We start from the raw sequence: 21,519 nt of genomic DNA, 5'->3' as shown, positions 1-21,519 counted from the left end.
AAGACGGGTTGGGCAGGCCGTTAGGAGCTCCAGTGAGGGCCGCACACACCAACGTGGAGACTGCACCATGCTGGCAAGCCCAGTAAATTAGCCTACAAATCTATGTGGCCCTATGTTTGTCCTGCACCACCACATAAAACACCGCCTGGAAATAGAAGTGTCTGAGATTTTTCACACCAGATCAATTTATACCGAAGGGGGAAGTTGCTTATGCAAATCTCTGGCTGCAGTTTGCCACCAGATAGCCGAGATAGCCGGTAGAAGGGGAAACTTCCTCCCTCTCCATCGCATCAGACAGAATGGGGATTAATCAGCGATACTTAGCCACCCTTCCAACAGGACTCCTGCAACACCCACAGACACGCTTCCTTTCTTTCCACACTTCTGAACAGCCGCCGCCAACTTTTAATAATCCCCTATATTACCAGAGACTGCGAAAGGGATGCTAAATCACAAGACCGATGACAATGTGATCAATCGGAGACACTGGGGATGTTACTGTGGAATCTTACTGCCCCAGTCTGGTTCACAGCTCAGTTTCTTGATGTAATACGATTTGAGTATAATTATTAGCAATTATTATCAAAGCATTCATAAGCCTTTCCCCCCACTGCGAAAGCAAGATTCGGCTCCATCTCTCTTTTTAATCTTAATTCACGGGTGTCACGCATCGCCCACAGAAGAAGGGCATGGTGATTCCAAAATGTCTGTTTTGACAGATTGCTCTTTCCTACTTCTTTTATATTATAAATATTTAATACATGGTTCACCAGTGGATGACAAGATCTCAGCTCTGCGATCCTCCAGTTACGTGAAATCCCCTCTCTTCCTCCTGAGGAGGAACCCGTCCTTGTCGCCACCGCAGAACACAAAGGCTCAGAACCCAAACCTGCCTTCATAAAGCCCTTTGGGGTTCAAGGTCATCAGAAATTTTCCATTCGTTGGTTTTCTGACCCTTTCCCTTTCAGTGCAAATTTCTAAGGGAGACGAACACCATGGATTGAATCACCTGTGTTGGCCATCATGACAAAACAATTCAGAGCTGGTACCGTGTCGTCACTGAAATACCGGCCCTCTCACCTCTCACTTTACAGCCATCTAAAATGATAGCCGAGGGAGCTGCCGGTGTCAGTTGGTCCAGGTGTCCCGGCCTGAGACATCCTCCTGATCCCACCCCCTCCCAGCGCCTCAAACGGAAGATCATTCATCAAGAATTTTACATCGAAAATCTAAAAGTTTTTTACCCAAGATGATGAGTGCTGATATGGATGCAGTTGATGCTGAAAATCAGGTGGAACTTGAAGAAAAAACACGACTTATTAATCAAGTGTTGGAACTTCAACACACACTTGAAGATCTCTCTGCAAGAGTAGATGCAGTTAAAGAAGAAAATCTGAAGCTAAAATCAGAAAACCAAGTTCTTGGACAATATATAGAAAACCTCATGTCTGCTTCTAGTGTTTTTCAAACAACTGACACAAAAAGCAAAAGAAAGTAAGGGATTGGTTTCCCTTCTGTTTTAAGGAATTGCTGCTGACCAGTTTTTTTTTCCCCCTTTAAAACTTGGATAGATTTCAAAAGTTTCAGTACCTTTGTTTGTGGCTTCATTGAATATTTATGAAGATAATGGCAGATCTAGGCAAAATTAACTGCATAACAAGAGAGTTTGTGTATTATGTTAGTCTATGAAAATGTGCAAATGTATTGTAGAGACTTTATAATTAGAACTGCATATATTTATGAGACTTGAAGATGAATGTTTTATCAAATTTGCTTTGATATATAGGTTTAGCACTGTCTTTTATTATATAGGCTTAGTAAAATATATACGAAAATAACCACCATGTTGTGAAAAAGTGACCAAAATCATGTACTGAACGCACAGCTTTATGTACCCTGTCCACCATCTTGTGCCTCTTCTCCATTTGCCTCTTCCTTCCCATTTCCCTTCCCCTAAGGAAAAAAAATTTCACATTTGTAAAAGTAATTTTAATAGTTAATCACTGATGAGAGTAACATGACTCTAATTGTTGAAACTTAACCAAAATAAGATACTGTCTTAGCTAGGGCTTGTCCTGTGTGGTATTTAATAATAAGATAGGATTGATGGTTTCTCTTTAAGCAATTGAAGATGGACTGAAACTATAAAAATGGTCTCATACTGGGAAGATTTGTTTAAAACTTCCTTTTGCACAAAATAACCCACTTGGGACCTGAAAAGATAGGAGTTCTGGTCATGTATGTACATTCAAGGTAGACCTATCTTGAGAAAAAATAGAAATGGGCAGGAAAGAACTTGGTAAATACTACTCCAAATATTTTCACTCCAGATTTGTGTTCTCTCTGGCAGAATAGACTTTTGGCAGACAAAAGATAGATATGGAAGTGCATTAAGTTTGAATAACTTTATGTAAGCTACATAGGGAGACCAGTTATCATTTGGTCTCAAGGACATTTACCCAATAGATCAACTCTTGCAAAATTCTTTGAGAATTTATTAGTAACAGAATCATGAACACATGGTAGAGTATACATGTACAATAATGGTAATTTTAATCTTAGTATTTTAGCTCACTTATTCTCCCAGAATTTTCTGTAAATTCTGCCATTTAGTTTGCAGAGGTTTAGTCATTCTTTAAAATTTTTTAAAATTTAGTTTGTAGTTTATTTGGTAAGGGAATCAGTATTGGAAATAATATTAAGATAATAGGAAAAGAGACCCACTAATATAGCTTATGATTATTAGATTTGGACTACTTTTAATCATGAAATAATCTTATGTATTAGTGTAAGATTTGATATGTGACTTTAGCTGTATGAATATATAATTAAACTGCAAACATTTTGCATCCCTTTTGTGACCTAATTTACAGATATTTAAAATTGTGTTACAGTTCTGCTTTGCTGTTTAATAAAAAGCTATTTCAGAAAAAAAAAATAAAATAAAATAAAATAAATAAAATGATAGCCGAAATGACAAGCAGTCCTCACAGTGGACGGGGTACCCCGCCCACGGCAGTTTCGCCTTTTATTGTCCGTGGGTTCTGAGGCACTCTGGACTTCCTGGGGACAAATGAGACCTCAGAGGCGACGTGTTCTCATTTCATCCCATTTATCTAAGATGACCGGGGATGGTGGTGGCCAGTATTTATTCGCCACATTCAACATTTGCCATCGTCAGAAAAGGAGAGCCGGCAGTTGGAAGAACATCTGGAAATTCCAGAGAGATAGTGTCACTTGAAGAACAAATGAACCTTTAGTTAATAAAATCTCCCCCCCCCCCACTGACGAGGATGGCTTCCTGTGCACACGCAGGAGCCGTGATAAGCAGATCGCGGGGCCCGATATGGCGCTCCCGAGCCCGGCGCTGGAAAGCCGATGCTGCCCACGTTTACAGACAGACAGGCTTTATTACTGGTCTTTTACGAATGGTGATAAATTAAATGTCCTGGGTGCTGCAAGGGATAAAGGGTTTAAATTATAATTCCGAAGGCCATGGTAACTCTCACTAGTCTCAAAATGCCGTAGTGCCTCAAAGTAAGAATAACATTACCAAGGACAGGGAGAGAGTCGCAGGTTTCCATAAAGAGCCCTTTCATCCAGTACCGCCTGAATTAACAGTCGATCCTCCTATATGCTGAATATCTATGACCCCAAATATGAAGCCAACATTTAATGGGAATTTACTAATAACTTGGCACCAAGCTGGGCATGGGCATTGGGAAGAAAGTGCTTAGAACAGGCAAATCAATGTGTGTGTGTCACCACACACATGTCCAGCCATCCACCCCCACATTCCCACCCCCACACGACAGACAGGACAAAGTCCTCTAACACAGGAACAACCAGACCACATCCTTTGAAGCCATGTTTCATTAAGATCCGCCATGACCACTCTTTCCCTAGTATTTGTGGGTTCTCTCACTATTGATGATGCCCAGGGAACAGGTTTTGATGAAAGGAAACTGATGAGAAAAGCTCTTTGCGTACTCGGATCTCGGCTGACAGGCAAAGATGAGAAGGTTCTCGGGTCCCAAAGATGTTAAACCTGAACCTCATCATGAGCACGCATGAGGACGAACCCAGAATGTGGGCTATTCTGTGAGACTTCAAAATTAACAGAGGGGCGTGGGGGGGGGGGCGCTTTTCTGAGTACTGGAAAGGTGCTCTGTGGAGGAAGAGTGGAGTGGGTGGGAGAGAGGCCTGTCAGAGACACGCTGTCAACACAGGATGCCTGGCCCGATTCAGAGCTGCTGGGTGTGGTGCTGGGGCAGGGAGTTCAGGGTGGACATTATGGGGCAAGCGTATCCCATAAGTGTTGGGGGTCTTCTCAGCACCTCACAGTGGGAGGTGCATGTTGTTAGGCTGTCCTGTAATGGCTGGTGCAATGGCTGGTGTTAGGTAGGCCACTCAACTGAGGACTCTCTTTGTTTCAATTCCTCCCACTTCTTTAATTCCAGAAGCTTCAGACCAGGCATCGGAGAATGGAGATCCCACAGAGCCCCTTAGGGAGCTCATGACTTCCGGGTGGGGTGGGTGAGCCACAGCCTGGAAGGAATGATCACCCTGGAAGGAATGAACACTGGTTACTTTGGGGAAAGGACCTGGACATGCCCACTTAAGGCCCTGAGCATTTTGGTTCTCCCACCACCAGAAAATATGTGCTCTGTTCTTTCTCAGCCATGAGACTCATGAGTGTGCGTGGTAGGGGTGAGGCAGAAAGGAGGGGCTGCAGGTCCCACCCTCTCAGGGACAGATGGGTACGTCTGAACAAACCAGAAGAGGATAGGCAAGTCCATTTGGCCATGTATTTTAATTTGTCCTTATTTTGTTGATAAACTGTAACTATCCCCCCACGAAAATATGTCTTTGTTAAGATTCAGTTTTAGTCCATTTTCTTTTGCTCTAACAAAAAGTCCAAGACTGAGTCACTTATAAAGGATAGAGGTACATTTGACTCATGGTTCTGGAGGCTGGAAGTCCAAGATCATGGCGCCAGCTCCTGGGAGGGCTCCTTGTCACATCATAACATGGCAGAGGGGATCACATGGAAAGCAAGCTGCCAGCTGGGGTCTCTCTTCTTTGCCTCATAATGTCACTAATGCCATCACCTAGATGACCTTATCTAGTCCTAATTACCTACCCAAAGCCCAAACTCAGATGCCATTAGCATGGATTTGGGGGTTAAGTTTCCAACAGATGAACCTTGAGGGAGCATCATCAGACCACCACAGGATTCGCACACCACGAAGCTCACCTACTTAGGTATACAACTTACAGGTCACTGAAGCCACACAGGTGTGCCATCATCATCACGATTTAGTTTTAGAGCATTTCCATCACCACAGAAGGAGCCCCCATGCACGTGTGTAGTCCATTTCTTGTCCCCCAGGGCCACTAATCGCTGTCTATCTTACATTCAGGGGATTTCACACAAATGTGGCCAGAACCTTGACAGCATTAAGCTAAATCAAAGCTGTGTCTCTCCTCGGGCCTCCCTGTTCGGCTCCCCTCTCGGTTGGTTGTTACTCAGTAAGGAAATGAACAGATGCTATTTCTCGAGCCCCTGAAGCTATCACATTTCAACGTGGGGTCTTTTGGCCCAGTCCACTCATATTCAACCAATTCTTTGACACTCTAACTTTCATTTTGTACAGAGACATTAAGCTGCTGGTAAGGTTGACATTTATTTTCCACTCATTCCTTCCTCCACCTTTTCTTTTCTTTTCTTTCTGGGTACTAGGGATTGAATTCAGGGCACTGGACCACTGAGCCATATCCCCAGCCCTATTTTGTATTTTGTTTAGAGACAGGGTCTCACTGAGTTGCTTAGCGCCTTGCAGTTGCTGAGTCTGGCTTTGAACCTGGGATCCTCCTGCCTCAGCCTCCCGAGCCGCTGGGATTACGGGCGTGGGCCACTGTGCCCAAGCCCTCCTCCACCTTTTCAACACACACTTATTGGCACCAGATGCATCATCATGCGGTGGTGGTTCTGACCTGAGTCAACTCGGATGCCCTGCCCACAGCCAGGTCACCCTTCATTGTTGGGAATAATTCAAGCACAAAGTTGTATAAGATTTATACAGTGAGCCCTTGGGTTTTCAGAAGAAGCTGAATCCAAGGACCCTTGTTAATCCTTAAATGCTTTGCATCTTGTTCCACCACCTACCCGCCTGTCCCTGTGGAATTCTACCTTTCAGGGACTTGTGCTGGCCTGGTTACCTTGCCACCTCTCTGACGGTAAGGCCCCTTCCTCTTCCTTCTTCAAGCCCTTCACCAAGTGATCCTCACAATGATGCTCTTTCCTTCCGTTCCTACTGTCCTTCCTCTGCGGAACACCATCCACCCCCACTGTCTCAACTCCACCCCCACTGTCTCAACTCCACCCCCACTGTCTCAACTCTCACCTCCACTGTCTCAACTCCACCCCGACTGTCTCAACTCTCACCTCCACTGTCTCAACTCTCACCTCCAGGGCAACCTGTCAGCAGCGCGGAGATGAGAAGGTGTGGTGAGAAGGGTCTAGCATCTGTGATCGCTAGGGGTGAGACTGAGGTGCACGTGCTGATGTGGGCTGACACACGTGGTATCAAGGTGGACCAAGGATTTCCACTCCCCCTCCTGTGCCCTACCTCTCGAGGAGGAGAAACGCCCCTCCCATCCACCTTGATTCACGCTCACTGAACAGGCCCCTCCCTGCCACCCAGGGCTCCCAGTGCTGCTGCCTGGGCCTGAGCTTCCCAATATTTATTTCAATCAAAAAGCTGCTGTCAGCTCTAAATCGGTAGCTTTGTGGAAACTATTGATTTATTGTGATGCCCCTTCTTGCCTGTTCACATCTCAAATCCATAGAGTGAGAAGAGCCCTGGAAATATTTATTCAGACAGATAAAATCCTCCCTATTTAGCAGAAGTGACTTCTACAACCTTAGGGCACGTCCTGTTACCTAGGGACATTTCCACAGGATTACACACTGAGGCCCACGCTGAGACTGGAAGTCACTGTCACTAAATTGTCAAAACAAATAACAAATACTAACCCTCAGAGCACTTGAATGAGGGGGGAATATGATGTTTCTTCTTTTGACAAAAAGTCTTTATTTTTAATTAGAGAAAGATTTCAACTGAGATACTAGGAATGTATACAATCCAATAACATAGCATAACAATATATTATATTGTAACAATGTACTCTATACTGTATTACATATGAAATATACTACATTCAATTGTGTGTATACTTTTTGTATACTTTTAGGTAAGAAAATGTACACCCGTCTATATGTGATTATAACATAATTATAAATTTTTGTGACCACAGGGGGTATAAATATTTGGCTTCCTTTCTTCACCAAGTGCTACAAAATTCAGATGGATTTAAAAAGAAAAATCTCAAGTATTCCTGCCTGTCAGACCTCAAACCATACAGCACCAGGATCATGTCTTGCATATATTCGGCAATTACCATACACCAAACAATCCGATCACTTTGCCCATAGTATCTATCCCCTTCCATATTCCCTGAAACTCACACAATTTCTATCAGTATTACCCCATATTTTAGCTGACATGCAGAAGTTTCAAAGAACTGTAGAGGCCCTGCCAAGATCTCAGGGCCATCCTAGCTTGGGTCTGTGGGATCCCAGAGGCTGAGCTCTTATCTGCTGGTCTGAATGGTTCTGAGCTATCAATCACTCTCCTCCTTCTCAGGGAAAGAGCTGCCCTCCTACAAACAATTCCATCATTAATCACCGGTCTGGTTCCACTTAAAGTAGGCTTTTTCAAAGGAACCAACATCTACTGGACAGGTCTACAATTTTTAACATGTGGACATACCTTGGTATCATACACGAAAAGACCACTGTCCTAACCAGAAGCAGATAGTTATGGGGGTGAATTCTCAGGCATGAACTATGCCACCAGCCTGGGGAAGTGGGACTGTCAACTCCTCCTTGTCGCTCTGGTTGAATGACAGGTGTTCTGAGTTGACCACTGATGGCATATGACTGGAAAATGAGAAGCAAACCCCTTTGGGATTCAAATGACTTCCAGAAATGTTAAGAGTACATGGGATCCTTCCCATAAATATGTACAATATCATGCACCCATAAAAAAATGTGGGGGGGAAAGGATCCTGACAGAGAGGGATTGCAATGCACTAAAGGAGCAGAATCTTCTTGGCAGAATGGGAGATGTAATTTGAGTGATAATCAGAGAAGCCTTCAAAGCCAGGTTGGAAAGGACCATCTCAGTGTACACAGCTGCTCCTTTGTTATCAATCATGAAAAACTAATAAATTGTGCATCTTGGCTCTAATCTGTGATGGACTTATACATAGCTGGATTAGGGATGCATTACCAGGCAAATTTACAGAATCTGGTATTATACGTGTTCAAAACATCAACAACTCCTCTTCATATTAATTATATCGTAATTTACATTTTGGATATCACCATTTGATTGATGTCTGTTCCACCGGCATGCAGTCTTCCTTAGTCAATAGCTACAAGTCATAGCTGTCGGTTGTTGAATGTTTACTACGTGTTGGGCAACATACAATCATTAGCTCCTTTAAACCTCTCAATAGCACTATGTAGTACCTCCTCTTCCCCATTTCATAGAGAAGGAAATCCAGGCACAGGAGTGGTAAGGAACTATTCTGAGATGCCACAGGTGGTAAGATGCAGCCCCAGGCTGAATCTCAGGCAATCCAACCCCCCAAACATGAGAGCCGGAGCAATGAATATATTTACTTCTCATGTACCCCCAGTACGTGGGATGAGCTCCATACAACTTGAGGAATCGATGAGAAGCTGCCTATTCTCACTTGGGCCACATGTTTCTAGACATAAAGGGAGGCCCCTTGCTCTGTGTTAACCTTAGAGAGTTGAGCTCAGAAGCTAGAACTTGGAGCAAATACCTACAACAGGGTCCAGCAAGGCAAGTTTCCTTGGGCCACCAGCATAGAAATCCTTCCTCTACTCCTCAAGTCAGATGAAGGTTCTCCTGTATTCCTCCAAACCAGGAGTCACTGTTCATACTCACATTCCCATAAGGAAATAGCTGGACCCAAGTGATACTTGAGTTGCTCAAGAACCCACTTCCTCCTTCAGTCTGGTCTGAAGGGAAAAACTCACCAGTTCTAAACACGTATTCAGTGACAGGCACTGTGCTGATAACTGTGAAATGTTGACAAAAGAATCACAAAACAGTACTCAGTTTTCTGAGGGAGACATGGATTCTTAGAAACAAGAATTAAAGGTGGGACATTCTAAGAATGAATGGTAAGATAGACACAGGTTTCAATGGGAACACCAGGAAAGAGGAAATTGATTTGGGCTGGTGTCAGGAAAAGTTCACGGGGAGACAAATTGAAATGTACCATGAAGAACAGCCAGAGACTGGCAGGGGATGTGGAGGGGCTCCAGGTAGAATGAAATGGGTCTGGTTTGGAGGCATATGTGAGCAGGGTTTGACGCTGAGTCTTTAAGTGTGAAATAGCGCCTGCTTCTGGGGTGGACTTGAAATGGTCCCCCTCTCCCATAATGCTCAGGAAGTAACTGAAAATTCCCAGAAAGAGCAGAGGCAGCCAAAGGAAGCGACTGTTGAGCAGGGCACACTCAGGTGAGCAGCGTGCTCAGGTAAGCAGGGCACACTCAGCTGAGCAGGGCACACTCAGCTGAGCAAGAGACTGAGAGAGGGTGAACCAGAACATCATGTGTTGGGTTTTGTTTTATTTTCTGATTATCCCTGGTCTCTCACTTTGGGAACCACATTTGTTCCATTCCACGTTCATCTCCATAGTTTAGCTGGAGCTGTGCACCCCTCCCGTACTCCACGGGTGGTCAGACTCAACACCAGCCAATTAGAAAACAACCCAGCCCTACAGCCCAGGGATTGGCTCAGAAGGAGGCACATGACTCAGAATGACCAATCAGAGCCTCCCCTGGGATTCTCTGAGGGATCTCCAAGAGGATGCTGAATTCTCAGAGAAGACAAAGAAGAAACTTTAGGACATCTGATACCAACAGGACAAGCAGATCTAAGAGAATCACAGTTCCTGTGACACCATAAAACCTTCAGACTAAGCTACACCTGACGTCTCCCCTTTGCACTTCCCAGTTCTGTTATCATTTTTTTTAAGCTTACATTACAAATAATTTTTTTCCATCTGCAACTGAAGGCCTCCTGATGAAATCCATGCCTAATGTCCCCTGTGGCCCAGTGCATTCCCACTGTCACTGGCTGTAGCTACCCATCTCATTACAACCACTGGCCAGCTCTAGACACAAGACACTCACTCCCTCAGTCATCAGACATGAAACACCCATTGAAAGGTTCGCCTGCACACTGTTTTCTAAACTGCCAGAAGACTTCCAACCATCTCAGACACCATAGCTTGTTGGATAGTCACTGTCATCTAGCAAAACAAAACAAATTTAAAGTCACAAGAACAAGGGGGATTAAAGTGTTGCTATACCCAACACCAACATGTTCAAGGTCTGTCCGAAGTGACACATTCAAGTGGATTAATTTAAACTGTCCTTCCCCATGCAAAATGCACAATCCTTTGCAGAATGAAAGCAAATGGTGTGTCCTGGCAACACGCAATGCAGAGAACAGTGTGGTTGAGCTCATCGACAACACAGCTGGTTCTAAGGCCCTAAAAGAAGGATCTTCCCATCTGCATGCATCGCCCCAGGTCTACCCAACCCGGCTGACAGCCTGAGGTTCAGCCAGCATCCCGCCTGTGAGGAACCTTGAGAAGGAAATGCCATTCCTTTCGAGAGTGCAAGGGGGTCACATTTGATGGCCACGGTTGAGATGCAAATCTAAAACATGTGTGTGATCCTGAGGGGAAAAAAAAAATCAAACATGACCCAGAAGGACCCCTGCCACCCGCCTGAAAGAAAGGTGTCTCTGGGTAGACTTTCTCTGATCTCTGCTTTAGAAAGATTGGCCCTCTTATTTAAAACCTCGGAAGGCTGTCGCATTTATTATATTTCTGGAAGCTTGTAAATGATGAATGTTCCTTCCTTTTTCCCTCCCTCAGGAGAAAAGAGAGAGGGAGAGATTATTCTGCCTGACTTCCAGGAAGATTTCATGAGTATCTCAACAATTTTTAAAAGGAAAAAAAAAATAACCACAATTTATCTGTTGTTATCAGCAATTAAAGATACTTTATCTAATTACTATGGAAGATGGCACCATTCGACAATCATCTCTGACAAACTGATCATTATCAGTAATTTATGACCAGTTTCTTAGTTAATTGTCCTCGGGAAGAAGAGCAAAAATCATTTGTATAGAAAAATAAGTAGTCATTAACAACAGTGGAATTTGCTGGAAATGTGATTATAAATCACCAACTAGGGTTGGTAATGATCCCTGGGAAGAAAAGAGAATGAAAAAGATACAGACACGATATCCAACGTCAGGGAACTATTCTGAGGGAAGAAGACTTCATAATGAACCTGCCCCAGCCAATTAAAATGAAGAATGCCTCGTCGTCCCCTTAAAAGGGTCTCAGACACGGTCTTCTCAGTGTGCTAGAACCCATTTCCGCTTCCACATGCAGAGCCAGTTGTAATATCCACACTCAGACACTTAGAAATTCAACCTCCCCAGACAAGAAAATGGGCCCTATCTCACTTTTTTAAAGTCACCTGAATCTAGGGCTGGGGTTGTGTCTCAGTGGCAGAGCGCTTGCCTGGCATGTGTGAAGCCCTGGGTTCGATTCTCAGCACCACATATTAATCAATCAATCAATAGAAGAATAAATAAATCTATCTATCTATCTTTAAAATATTCATATATATATATATATATATATATATATATATATATATATATATGAATTACATGAATCCAGCCAACTTTTGACCTACGGGTTTGAAAACTGCCTGTGTTATATATAACAAATGACTTTACAAGGCCCTTATGCAGATCCTACTAGAAAGGGCTTGCTGAGTGTCTAGGACAAGGGGACACACATGCAGTGAAAATGTGTGTTCATGTGCTTCCCCATCGAAGGTCCCTCCTGCGCTGGGAGTTTGTGAAGCACAGGAGACGATGTCTGGAACGTGCAGGAGTTCAGCTGACAGAGCCCGGCACTCAGCATCGGAGGCCGAGATCCACACCCAGTGCCTCTGGATTGCCAAGCTGTTGCCATGGTGAGCTCTAGACTCTTTACCTTGGAAAGAGGCCAGCATACAACTTCCCCACAAAGACACCGAGAGCCTCAACCAGACAACACACGTGGAAAGCCCTTGTCGTCTGAAGCACCTTTCGATCAGCAAAGCCACGAGCAAGGGTTGAGTGATGGAACCAGCAGCCGTACCAATGAATCTGCGAATGGTGCAAAGAGGACTTTGGGGTTGGAGAAGTTAAGGTATCGGGCGAGGAACGATTCCCTGCCAAGTCTAAGCTGAAATGTGACACCAAAGCAGACCTTGCCAGATGATGGTGGCAGGAGGTGCCTCTAGCAGAAGGGAGAATATGAATCTCCAAGACCAGAGTGGAAAGGGCTTCGAGGTCATGTGGTCAGAGCCCCGGGAGTAAATGATGGGGAGCGGGCTGGAAGTTAAGGTGAGAGGCCAGATTATCCTGGGATCACAGGCAGAGCTCTCCATTTTCATTTCATCATTTAGTTTTTATTCAAGGCCGGGAAGGGAAAAGAGATACAGTAAAGCAACCTGATTTGAATATTGAAAGGATCTCTCCCACGATTATATGAAGATCGGATTCGGAGGCAATAGAAAGAGGGAGAGCAGTTAGGAGGTTAGAAGTCCAGATGTGGGTAGCTCCGATTAAATTAATGACAGTGGAGCTGGAAAAGTGGACAGATTTTGCAGTCTCATTTGGAGGGAAGCCATTATTATTACTTTTTATTTCCTAATTTAATTCAACTCAGTCCTATTGGAAGCCTTCTGTCGTTCCCTTGACAGATGGTCAGCCTGTTAAAAAAAAAAATTCATTAAACTGAATAACCTATGCTCAACCACCCTATTCCACATCCCCTATAAAAATAAACCCACAAGTAATAACCATAAAAGCAGATATGTGCTACCAGACGAAGGTAAGAGATTCCGAGCCAGATCAAGCTCAATGCTAAGCTTACCAGGGTTGGGAACCCTCGCTGCCTGGTGCTCCAGGCCCAGCAACAGACAATTTCCAGGAACACTCAGAGTTGAGTCTGCTCATTTCTCTGTTATAAATGAGGAATCTGGGGTTTGGATTGAGCCCCATGGTTAATATGGGCAGTAGGTATGATCCTCCAATGCATCCAGTCTCTCAGGGGAGACTACGACATGAATAAAACAGGTATCTGGGTTGACAAGATGGAAAGCCAACAAGAACTATTGGAACAATTGCTTATAATTGATTATAATGAGACCAGAGCAGAGCTCCTATGTAAACATCCCCACGACGCACTAAATGGCAGTGATTCCCAGAACATCAGTTTACCTAAGCTGCACAGGCAAACTGGGAAATAATCTAGGGGCAAATATTTGCCAGGTATTTCTCAGATTAGAAGTGGGAAAAGTCTTTTCTACCATGAGTAGCACTTCCACCTTCTACATGATGTTGAACTGAATCCAAAATCCTCAGATTAATTTCTTGTGACCTTGACATACCTCCAATACCCCAAAGTGGCACCCAAGAACCACAAAAGGGGTGTCCCCTTTAGAGAGGGCCCATTGCTCTCTGAATGAGCAGCTTCACAACCTTTGTGTGTCCCTGTGTCAAATACAGTGGTGGGCCACAGAGAGGGATGAGATTGTCCCATGTCTTAAGTAGCACACAGTCCAAGATGGCACAAGGTGGAGACAACTCACTGAGGCCTCTGGCAGACCTGAGCTTTTCACCGTCTCTCTTTATACCTTCTTAGGCTTAAAAAAAAAAAGTGCCCTGCACTTTATGTCCTCTAATCCCTAGATGACCCTTCTTCCTTGTGATATCCTTCCTATGCCCTTTATTCGTGAGTGGATGCATCTTATTCTCCCAGGGTCGACCCTGCTGACATGTTTCCAAAACCCATCTTCCTGAGTCTTTAGAAAGAGACTCTAATTGGCTTTGGATACTTCAGTGCAAACCTCAAGGAAAGATTTTCACATATCCCTGTAGGTCCCCCCCCCACCCCACCAAAGAGGCTCTTTCCAACCAGGCAAATATCATCCAGGCCCACAAGTCCAAGTTGAGAGAACGTTGCTTCCAGCCATCTTTGCGCCCACCCCATACCAAGGTGAATTTGGTGAGGGGGTCTCTGCCCTCTAACGCTTTCAAGTCAGGCAGCTCAGCATCTTCATGAAGGGCTACTGCTTCAACAGGGGTCCTGGTTTCACAAGTTGTAGACCCTGCAGATGAGACTCTGTCCTAAGAATTTTAAAGAGAAAGTGCAGAGAAGCTCTACCCCTCCTAAAGAATCCTGGTGTGTTCAACAGAAGGGACGGGCCACCGGTGTGCCGTGTTTTTAGTATACCTCTCACCTTTTTAGTATACCTTTCACCTTTAGTATACCTCTCTCCATTTCCATTGGAGATGAACAAAACTATTGATCGAATTGGCTCTGACATGATCTCTGCCGAGGGATACGCTGGCCCAGGGAAGGAGAGCAGAGAGGAGGAATGGTAAACAGCAGGTGTCACAGGGAGCAGAGAGATGTCACACTGTGATGACAAACATCCTTTCAAACTGTGACTCAACATTGTGTGGTCTCCATTAATGCAACAAGAGGAAGTCAATGGTAGGTTAATGAAGTTCACAGTCAGTCTCGCCCAAGATGATCCTGGTGCCCAGGGAGGCAGAACCAGCGTTGTCGAAGACTGTGGTCCCATGCAGGGGACCTGATGATGCTATTGTGCAGCAAGACACCTCTCCGCTCTGCTCACTGGGCTCAAAGGAAGGTAAGCAGCAGAGGGATCCTCCATAGCACACCTGCACCCTTCCCTCTCGTCCCTCAACTCACCCACCACGCAACCCAGCCCTGTGGGAGGGGTTAACACATGGAAGAGAAAAGAAACAGATAAGCATCTATCCTCTCGTCAAGCCTGGCTGGCAGATGTCAAGGTAATGTTAAGAAGAGATGTCAATCAATAGTATGAGCATTAGAAGTCAGGTTTGGGTCTGGACTGCCACCCAAAGTCTGCTGTGTTAAAGATTCGTTTTCCAATGCATCCATGTTAACAGGTGGGGCTTGGGGGAAGAGGCTGTATACATGGGCTCTGACCTCATCCGTGGATCAATCCATTGATAGCTGAGTGGCCGGCCCACTGAGAGGTGTTGGAAAACGTAGGCAGATAGGGCAGGACAGGAGGAAGTGGGTCCCTGGGGCCATGCCACGGGGGACTGTTTTGCCTCTGGTCCCTTCTTCTGCTTCCTCTGGTGTTTGCATGTGCTTTGTCCCCCCCCCCCACCCCTCCCTGGCCACCATGAGCTGACAGCTTTCATCCACCACACCCTTTCCACCATGATGCTCTGCCTCAATTCAGGCCCGGAGTAACAAAGCCCGTCCACTGTGGACTGCAAGCTCTTACACCATGAGCCTAACTAAATCCCCCTCTCTCCAAGCTGTTCTTGTCAGGTCCTTTGGTCACAGCCACAAAGAGCTGACCAACACATTAGCTGCACAGTCTCACACAAACTTGTCTCAAGGTTCACCTATTCAGATGCCCAAGCTGGAAAATTAAAGTCGTTTTTAAGTCTCAGTTGCTCACCTCTCACACTAAGGCTAGAGGGAAGTCTTCCTCTTCCTTGGCTCCAAGCCCAGCGCACAGCCTTCGTCTGTCCACCTTGCCTCCCAACCCTGCCACCTCGGTGTAGTCACCAGTCATCTAAATCTCTCTCCCTGGCCCACGGAACTGACCTGTTAACTGGTGTTCTCTTCCCTCCTCGGACCACTACAGTGGCACCTCTACATAGGAGCATCATGGTGGAAAGGGTGTGGTGGATGAAAGCTGTCAGCTCTTTTAAGTGGAAATTATACCATATCCCTCCTCCACTTAAAGTTCCACCGTGTCTTCCCACCACTCGTAGATAAGGAAAATCCCATCTCCTGCCGTGTCTCCCACCAGATCTGACCGTCTTTGGCACTGCTCCGTGACACTGCGTTACTAACTCCCCAGCACTTCTCTGTTGAACAGGTGACTTGTCTGTTTACTGTCTGACTCCTGCAGGGGACAGCAGCTCTGTGTGAGTATTGGTCTGTCACTACTGTCACCTCTGTGTGTAGCAGGATCTGATGGTGCCATAAATGTACGTCAGTTGAAGGAGTGTTGGAGTCTCCTACCTCCTCGATGAGGAAGGTGAATATCTTGATCCCAAAGTTCCCTTCCAAGATTATTCTAGGAGAGACAGCCTCCGTGTCCCTGCTGAGCCCAGCGTGGAGGGACCAGGGCCATCCTTTCTCTGTGCAGACCACGAGGGCTCTGATCTGTGGCCACCACCAACCCAGGATTCACCTTTGTCAGGGTGTTTTCCCCTTCTGAAGTCAACTTTTCCTTTATTTGGAAATATTTTAGAGTTCTTCCAGCTCAAAACTGTCATCATCCAGCATCCCTCTTGATAAAAGTGTGTTTTTATTCCTGGTACTATCTTGAAATAAGGGAACAGTCAGAGGATCTAGGCAGAGTTTTCCTTTGATACCAGACAATCACACACCTAAACTCTGAGACTTCAGGAAACAGATATTTTAATAGATGTATAATGTAGAAGTATGATGAATATAATTTAAAATAAAATAATCTGATAGTTTCTTTAGCAAAAAACACAAAAAGCTATAGTAAGGGTAAGATAAACCAGTAGCTGGGTTTTTTTTAAGTACTGCTTTAGAATAGTAAATAGATAATGAAATTTAAAAATCACAATACATTTCAAGCTTTGCACGAGAATTTTTCAACATAGATATCCAGACATGGAAATTTTGAGACTTCAGGAGAGAGTTGGGGTTAGCTTCTTTTAGCCAACCAGTATATGTTGAGAGACCTATGAATAAACACCCCTGAAGGAGAATTTCACAAGATCTAAGGCTACGACTGCTGTCCGGAGCACTCAGGTAGTCAGGTGCCCCTAACATAGACCTCTGCCCACTCCCAGCTGGATTCCCCAGAAAGCAATGGAGCTTTCTCTTGCTATGGGCCCCTCCACTCCTAGGTCAGGAATCTATGGAGTAAACATTCACATTTGGGGCTGGGGATGTGGCTCAAGCGGTAGCGCGCTCGCCTGGCATGCGTGCGGCCCGGGTTCGATCCTCAGCACCACATACAAACATAGATGTTATCTCTGCTGAAAACTAAAAAATAAATATTAAAAAAATTCTCTCTCTCTCTCTAAAAAAAATCACATTTTATTTCTAAATCTGTGTCTTGTTGTAGAAGGTTTAAGAATTCAAGAAGAAGGCAAAAGGCCATTGGTTTGGAAGAAGAAACTAAGACAGTTATTGAAATTAAAAAGTAAATTGGAGGAAGGGTGAACACAGACCTGAACTGTACAGGTAGGTAAAGAGCTAGGGTCGAGGTCACCACTACATATTATTATCTCAAAAACAAAGCATCAATGAAGAGCCTGAAAGTCTCCTCAAGGTTCTCGCTCCATAGATCCTTCCTGCAGCCAATTATACAGATATTAGTCTCAGTAAATTTAAAAACATATTTTTCTGGGTTTATGGAAAATCACTCCTTCTGGATTGGAAAGTGGCTCCCTGGATTGTCGCCACCAGTGAGTACCATCTGGTGGCTTTCACTTGGAACCACGTCATCTTCTCTTGTCAGCTGCAAACCATAAGGCTGGCTGGGGTATTCTTTTCATATTGGCGGAGGGGTTTCTGAAGCTGCTGACGGCAAGACCCAGAGCACCGCAGGGCCAGCCCCCGGGCAGCACGGCTCCCAGGCAGGGTCTCCACTCTGAGTTCAAATGGCAGCTCCACCCATCACAGCTCTGCATCCTGATCACAGCTCTGCATCCTGATCACAGCTCTGCATCCGGATCACGTCACCAAACGTCTCTCCACCCCCCCCCCCCCCCCCCCCCGCATCATGGAGATAAGAAGAGCACCTACCCATGTGGGTATGAAGTAAGAGTCATAGCTCAGTTCACGTTAGCTGTTCTTTGTGAATCTCCACCCAGTGCAGCCAGAACTACCGTCTGCAGCAGAAGCATCCACTGGCAAGCAACCTTTTCCTACTTCATATCCCATAAAATCTTGCTCTTGGTGGTGTGCTCCATAACCCAGCAGTGTGGTCATCTCGGGGGAGCATAGAATCTCCGGCTCTGCCCCAGACCTACCAAATAGAATGTGCACCTGAAGGAGCTTCCTAGATCAACCTTGTCCCCTGAAGCTCCAAGGGCACTTCCCCTCCTGTGGGACCTGCAAAAACAGCTCTTTAGTGAAGGTTCAGTATGGCAGGGTGACCAGCAGCCTAGCTGTACCTCATACAGTCCATACGATTGCCATTTTGGCTTCTTTCCCCAGAAAGAGCAATCCCCTCAGACAGGCTGAGCATGAGAAGAAACAAACAACACTTCCTAAGATTAATTTAGATATGCCCAACCTCTCTTCTCCAAGTCAGTGTAATATTCTGGAATTGTTCAAGTCCAGTGAGTAAAATCGGCCACAAGAATGCATTTCTGAGTTGGACCACAGCAGACCAGCATCCCCATCTGCTGCCCTGCCAATCACCCTTGGGTCCTCGAAACGCTGTGTCTTCACCCGAGGATCTTCAAATGCTCAGCTGATCATCTCCACTACGACACCTCTGAAGAAAATGGGAGACATCACAGAAATCCAGGAGAACTCACACTAGAGGAAGAAACACCACTGTTTTCTTTGAACTATAATTAGACTCATCTCACTTCAAGAACAGAAGGAAATTAAAAAAAAAAAATAGCAACAACCCCCTGGGCCCCCCATCGTCCTTTTGTGACAGAGCTAATTTTAGACGCAGTCCATCATTGAAGCCACATTACTCTGATGATGTGGAAGTTCTGAGGATTGTCCCACGTCATATCATCCGCTGACCTGAAGTCCATGTGGGGAGGGGACACAAAAGGACACTGATTAGAGAGTACAAGACATTCACAGTCTGTTGAGCGTGCTCGGTGGCCTGCTGGTGCAAACATGCTTTGCAAAGGGACGTCCATGGCTTTAAGGAGGAAAGGAGGGATGGGAAAGGCACAGGAGAAGATAAACACAGCGTCCTGACGGTGCTCGGGAGGGGAACCAGAGAGACGCCCAGTGAGCCCATGACAGTCACCCTGCAATGACCATGCACCCACTGCAACGTCAGAGATGGTCTGTGTCTTTCTCAGCATGACCCCAAGCTTCCCTCGTAGACGTTAACAAAGCTCTGCCTGGAAGGAAGGTCACCAGGCTGCCAGCCTCCTGGGACCGGGTGCTCCAGGGGAGCAAGCCCCCACAAATGAAGACACTTTCCTCAGTCTGGCGAAAGGTAAGCGAGGACCGGTTGAGCTGCACAGGAGGACCGCCCCACCTTGGTGCCTGCTTGGCATCTGCTTCAGGATGCAGAATCTGCTGCCTCCGTGGATCCGTTAACAATGCCCCTCATCCAAACGCCCTTTCTATTCATAGTGATCATGCCTCCCACTAGAGAAACCATGGCTTTAGCTAGAGGGAGCCACACTGCCCTGTGACCAACTTGGCCATGAGGATACCCTCCGTGGACGTGTGTCCTCACTCCAGTATCATCAGAGAATAACTACACAGATGCCGAGTACATAGCTCAATGATGTGGGCCAATGTCTACACGCAGGAACCCGTATTCCAGTGGACACATACGCCACACCATCACCTTAGAAAGCCCCATCGATCCTCTGCACTCTGCCCTCCTCCCTCTACCCTCCCATGGAAATCACTGTCCCGATTGCTATTCCACGCCCCAATTTTCTCCGTTCACCAACTTCATGCAATTGGAACCAAGGGTATGCACTAGTGTGTAGAGCTTCTGGAACTGGGCATGACGTCTGTATTTTCATATTTGCCTGTCCACACTGACGCACACAGCATCAGCTCACTCCTTTACACTGCTGAGTAGTTCTCCATAGAGTAAATATGTCAATTTATCTACTTACTTACCAATGGACATTGGATGATTCCCCCCCCCCGCTTTTTTCCCCATCAGAAGTAGCTTCAGTGAGTATTATTATTATTATTATTATTATTATCATCATTCTACAGATTGAACTCACTGAGCCATATCCCCAGCTTTATTTTGAATTTTGTTTAGAGAGAGGGTCTTACTGAGTTGCTTAGTACCTCGCTTTGGCTGAGGCTGGCTTTGAACTTGCAATCCTCCTACCTCAGCCACCTCAGCTGCTGGGATTACAGGTGTGCACCACCATGTCCAGCTTGCAATGAGCATTCGTTAAGAGGTCTTTCTGAGGACATACCTTTCCATTTCTCTTGAGAAAACTACCTAAGTGTGGAACTGCTGACCCTTATCCTCAGCATATGTGCAACACTTGAGCCTGCAGGTTCCGTGGCATTTACGAGTCTGTGTTTCTACCGGGAACATGGAACATGTCCAATTCTCCTGCATCCTCCTTGACACCCTTCTAAGGGCCTCCTGGTCTACCGCCAGGATCTCAGTTCCCCGACAACCAGCCCAAGGCTCCTTCCATCTTCTCTTTGGCCATGTGTCCACTTTCTTCTAGCGAGTGTTTGTCCCAAGGTTTTCTATCTGTTTTGTCTTTTATTATTGAGTAAGAGAATTTCTTTCTGTAATCTGCATCCACATCATTTGTCAAGGATCTGTATCAAAGTATATGTATTTTTTACTATCAAAATTAAAACCTCCTTCCCAGAAAGAAACCATGAAAAGAAAAATAAGCCAAACACCAGATAGGAATATTGCATGCAATATAGAGAGAGCTTTAGTATACTTTAAGTATTCATGTATTAAAATATGCATGTAATAAGGTTTACACTGTGTCACAAATCACATAATATACAATATTTCCTATATTATACTAAAATACAGGAATAGCATCTATACCCATAATATACTATTTTTTATATAAAATACAACATCTTGGGATAAGAATCATGTGCAGATACACACACATATAACCTATGTGTAACATATATATATATATTCACACATGTATACACATGATTTCCGCCTACTCTGTATCCTGCCTTTTCTTTCTTTTTGTTTTTGTTTTTGTTTTGGTACCAGGAATTAAATCCAGGGGCACCTAAGCACTGAGCCACATCCCCAGTCGCATCCTCCAAGTCACACAGGGCCTCGCTTTATTGCTGAGGCTGGCTTTGAACTTGCAATCCTCCTGCCTCTGCCTCCTGAGTTGCTGGGAGGACTGGCGTGCGCCACTGCACCCGGCTCATTCTCTTCATATCCTTTTCCGGGAAGGAGGTTTGGATTCTGATGGGGTAAAGTTTATCGCACTTCTCCTTTACGTTGAGTCCTTGTTGTGCTTTGTCTGGGAAACTGCTGACCACACTCCTATAACCGCTGAGACACACCCCTGCGCTTTCTCCAGGAGCTGC

The 21,519-nt window shown here is 45.3% G+C and overlaps 2 protein-coding genes across 7 annotated transcripts in view; one reads left to right on the top strand and one right to left on the bottom strand.

Moving 5' to 3' along the window:
• Rbfox1 (RNA binding fox-1 homolog 1) overlaps nucleotides 1-21,519 on the bottom strand; it is a 1,611,415-nt gene that overhangs the window by 904,075 nt on the left and 685,821 nt on the right. The gene's annotated exons all lie outside the window — the stretch shown is intronic.
• On the top strand, nucleotides 1,122-2,851 carry LOC124080198 (short coiled-coil protein). Its single transcript, XM_058579698.1, has one exon. The coding sequence runs from the start codon at nucleotides 1,250-1,252 to the stop codon at nucleotides 1,496-1,498; it is 249 nt and encodes an 82-aa protein (XP_058435681.1). The 5' UTR covers nucleotides 1,122-1,249; the 3' UTR covers nucleotides 1,499-2,851.

This window comes from Marmota monax, unplaced genomic scaffold (genome assembly GCF_021218885.2).
Source record: "Marmota monax isolate L192 unplaced genomic scaffold, Marmota_monax_Labrador192_F-V1.1 WCK01_AAM20220418_F8-fsc00035, whole genome shotgun sequence".
Lineage (NCBI taxonomy): Eukaryota > Metazoa > Chordata > Mammalia > Rodentia > Sciuridae > Marmota > Marmota monax.
The sequence above is the reverse complement of the archived record's forward strand: the minus strand, read 5'-3'. Positions and strand labels throughout refer to the sequence as shown.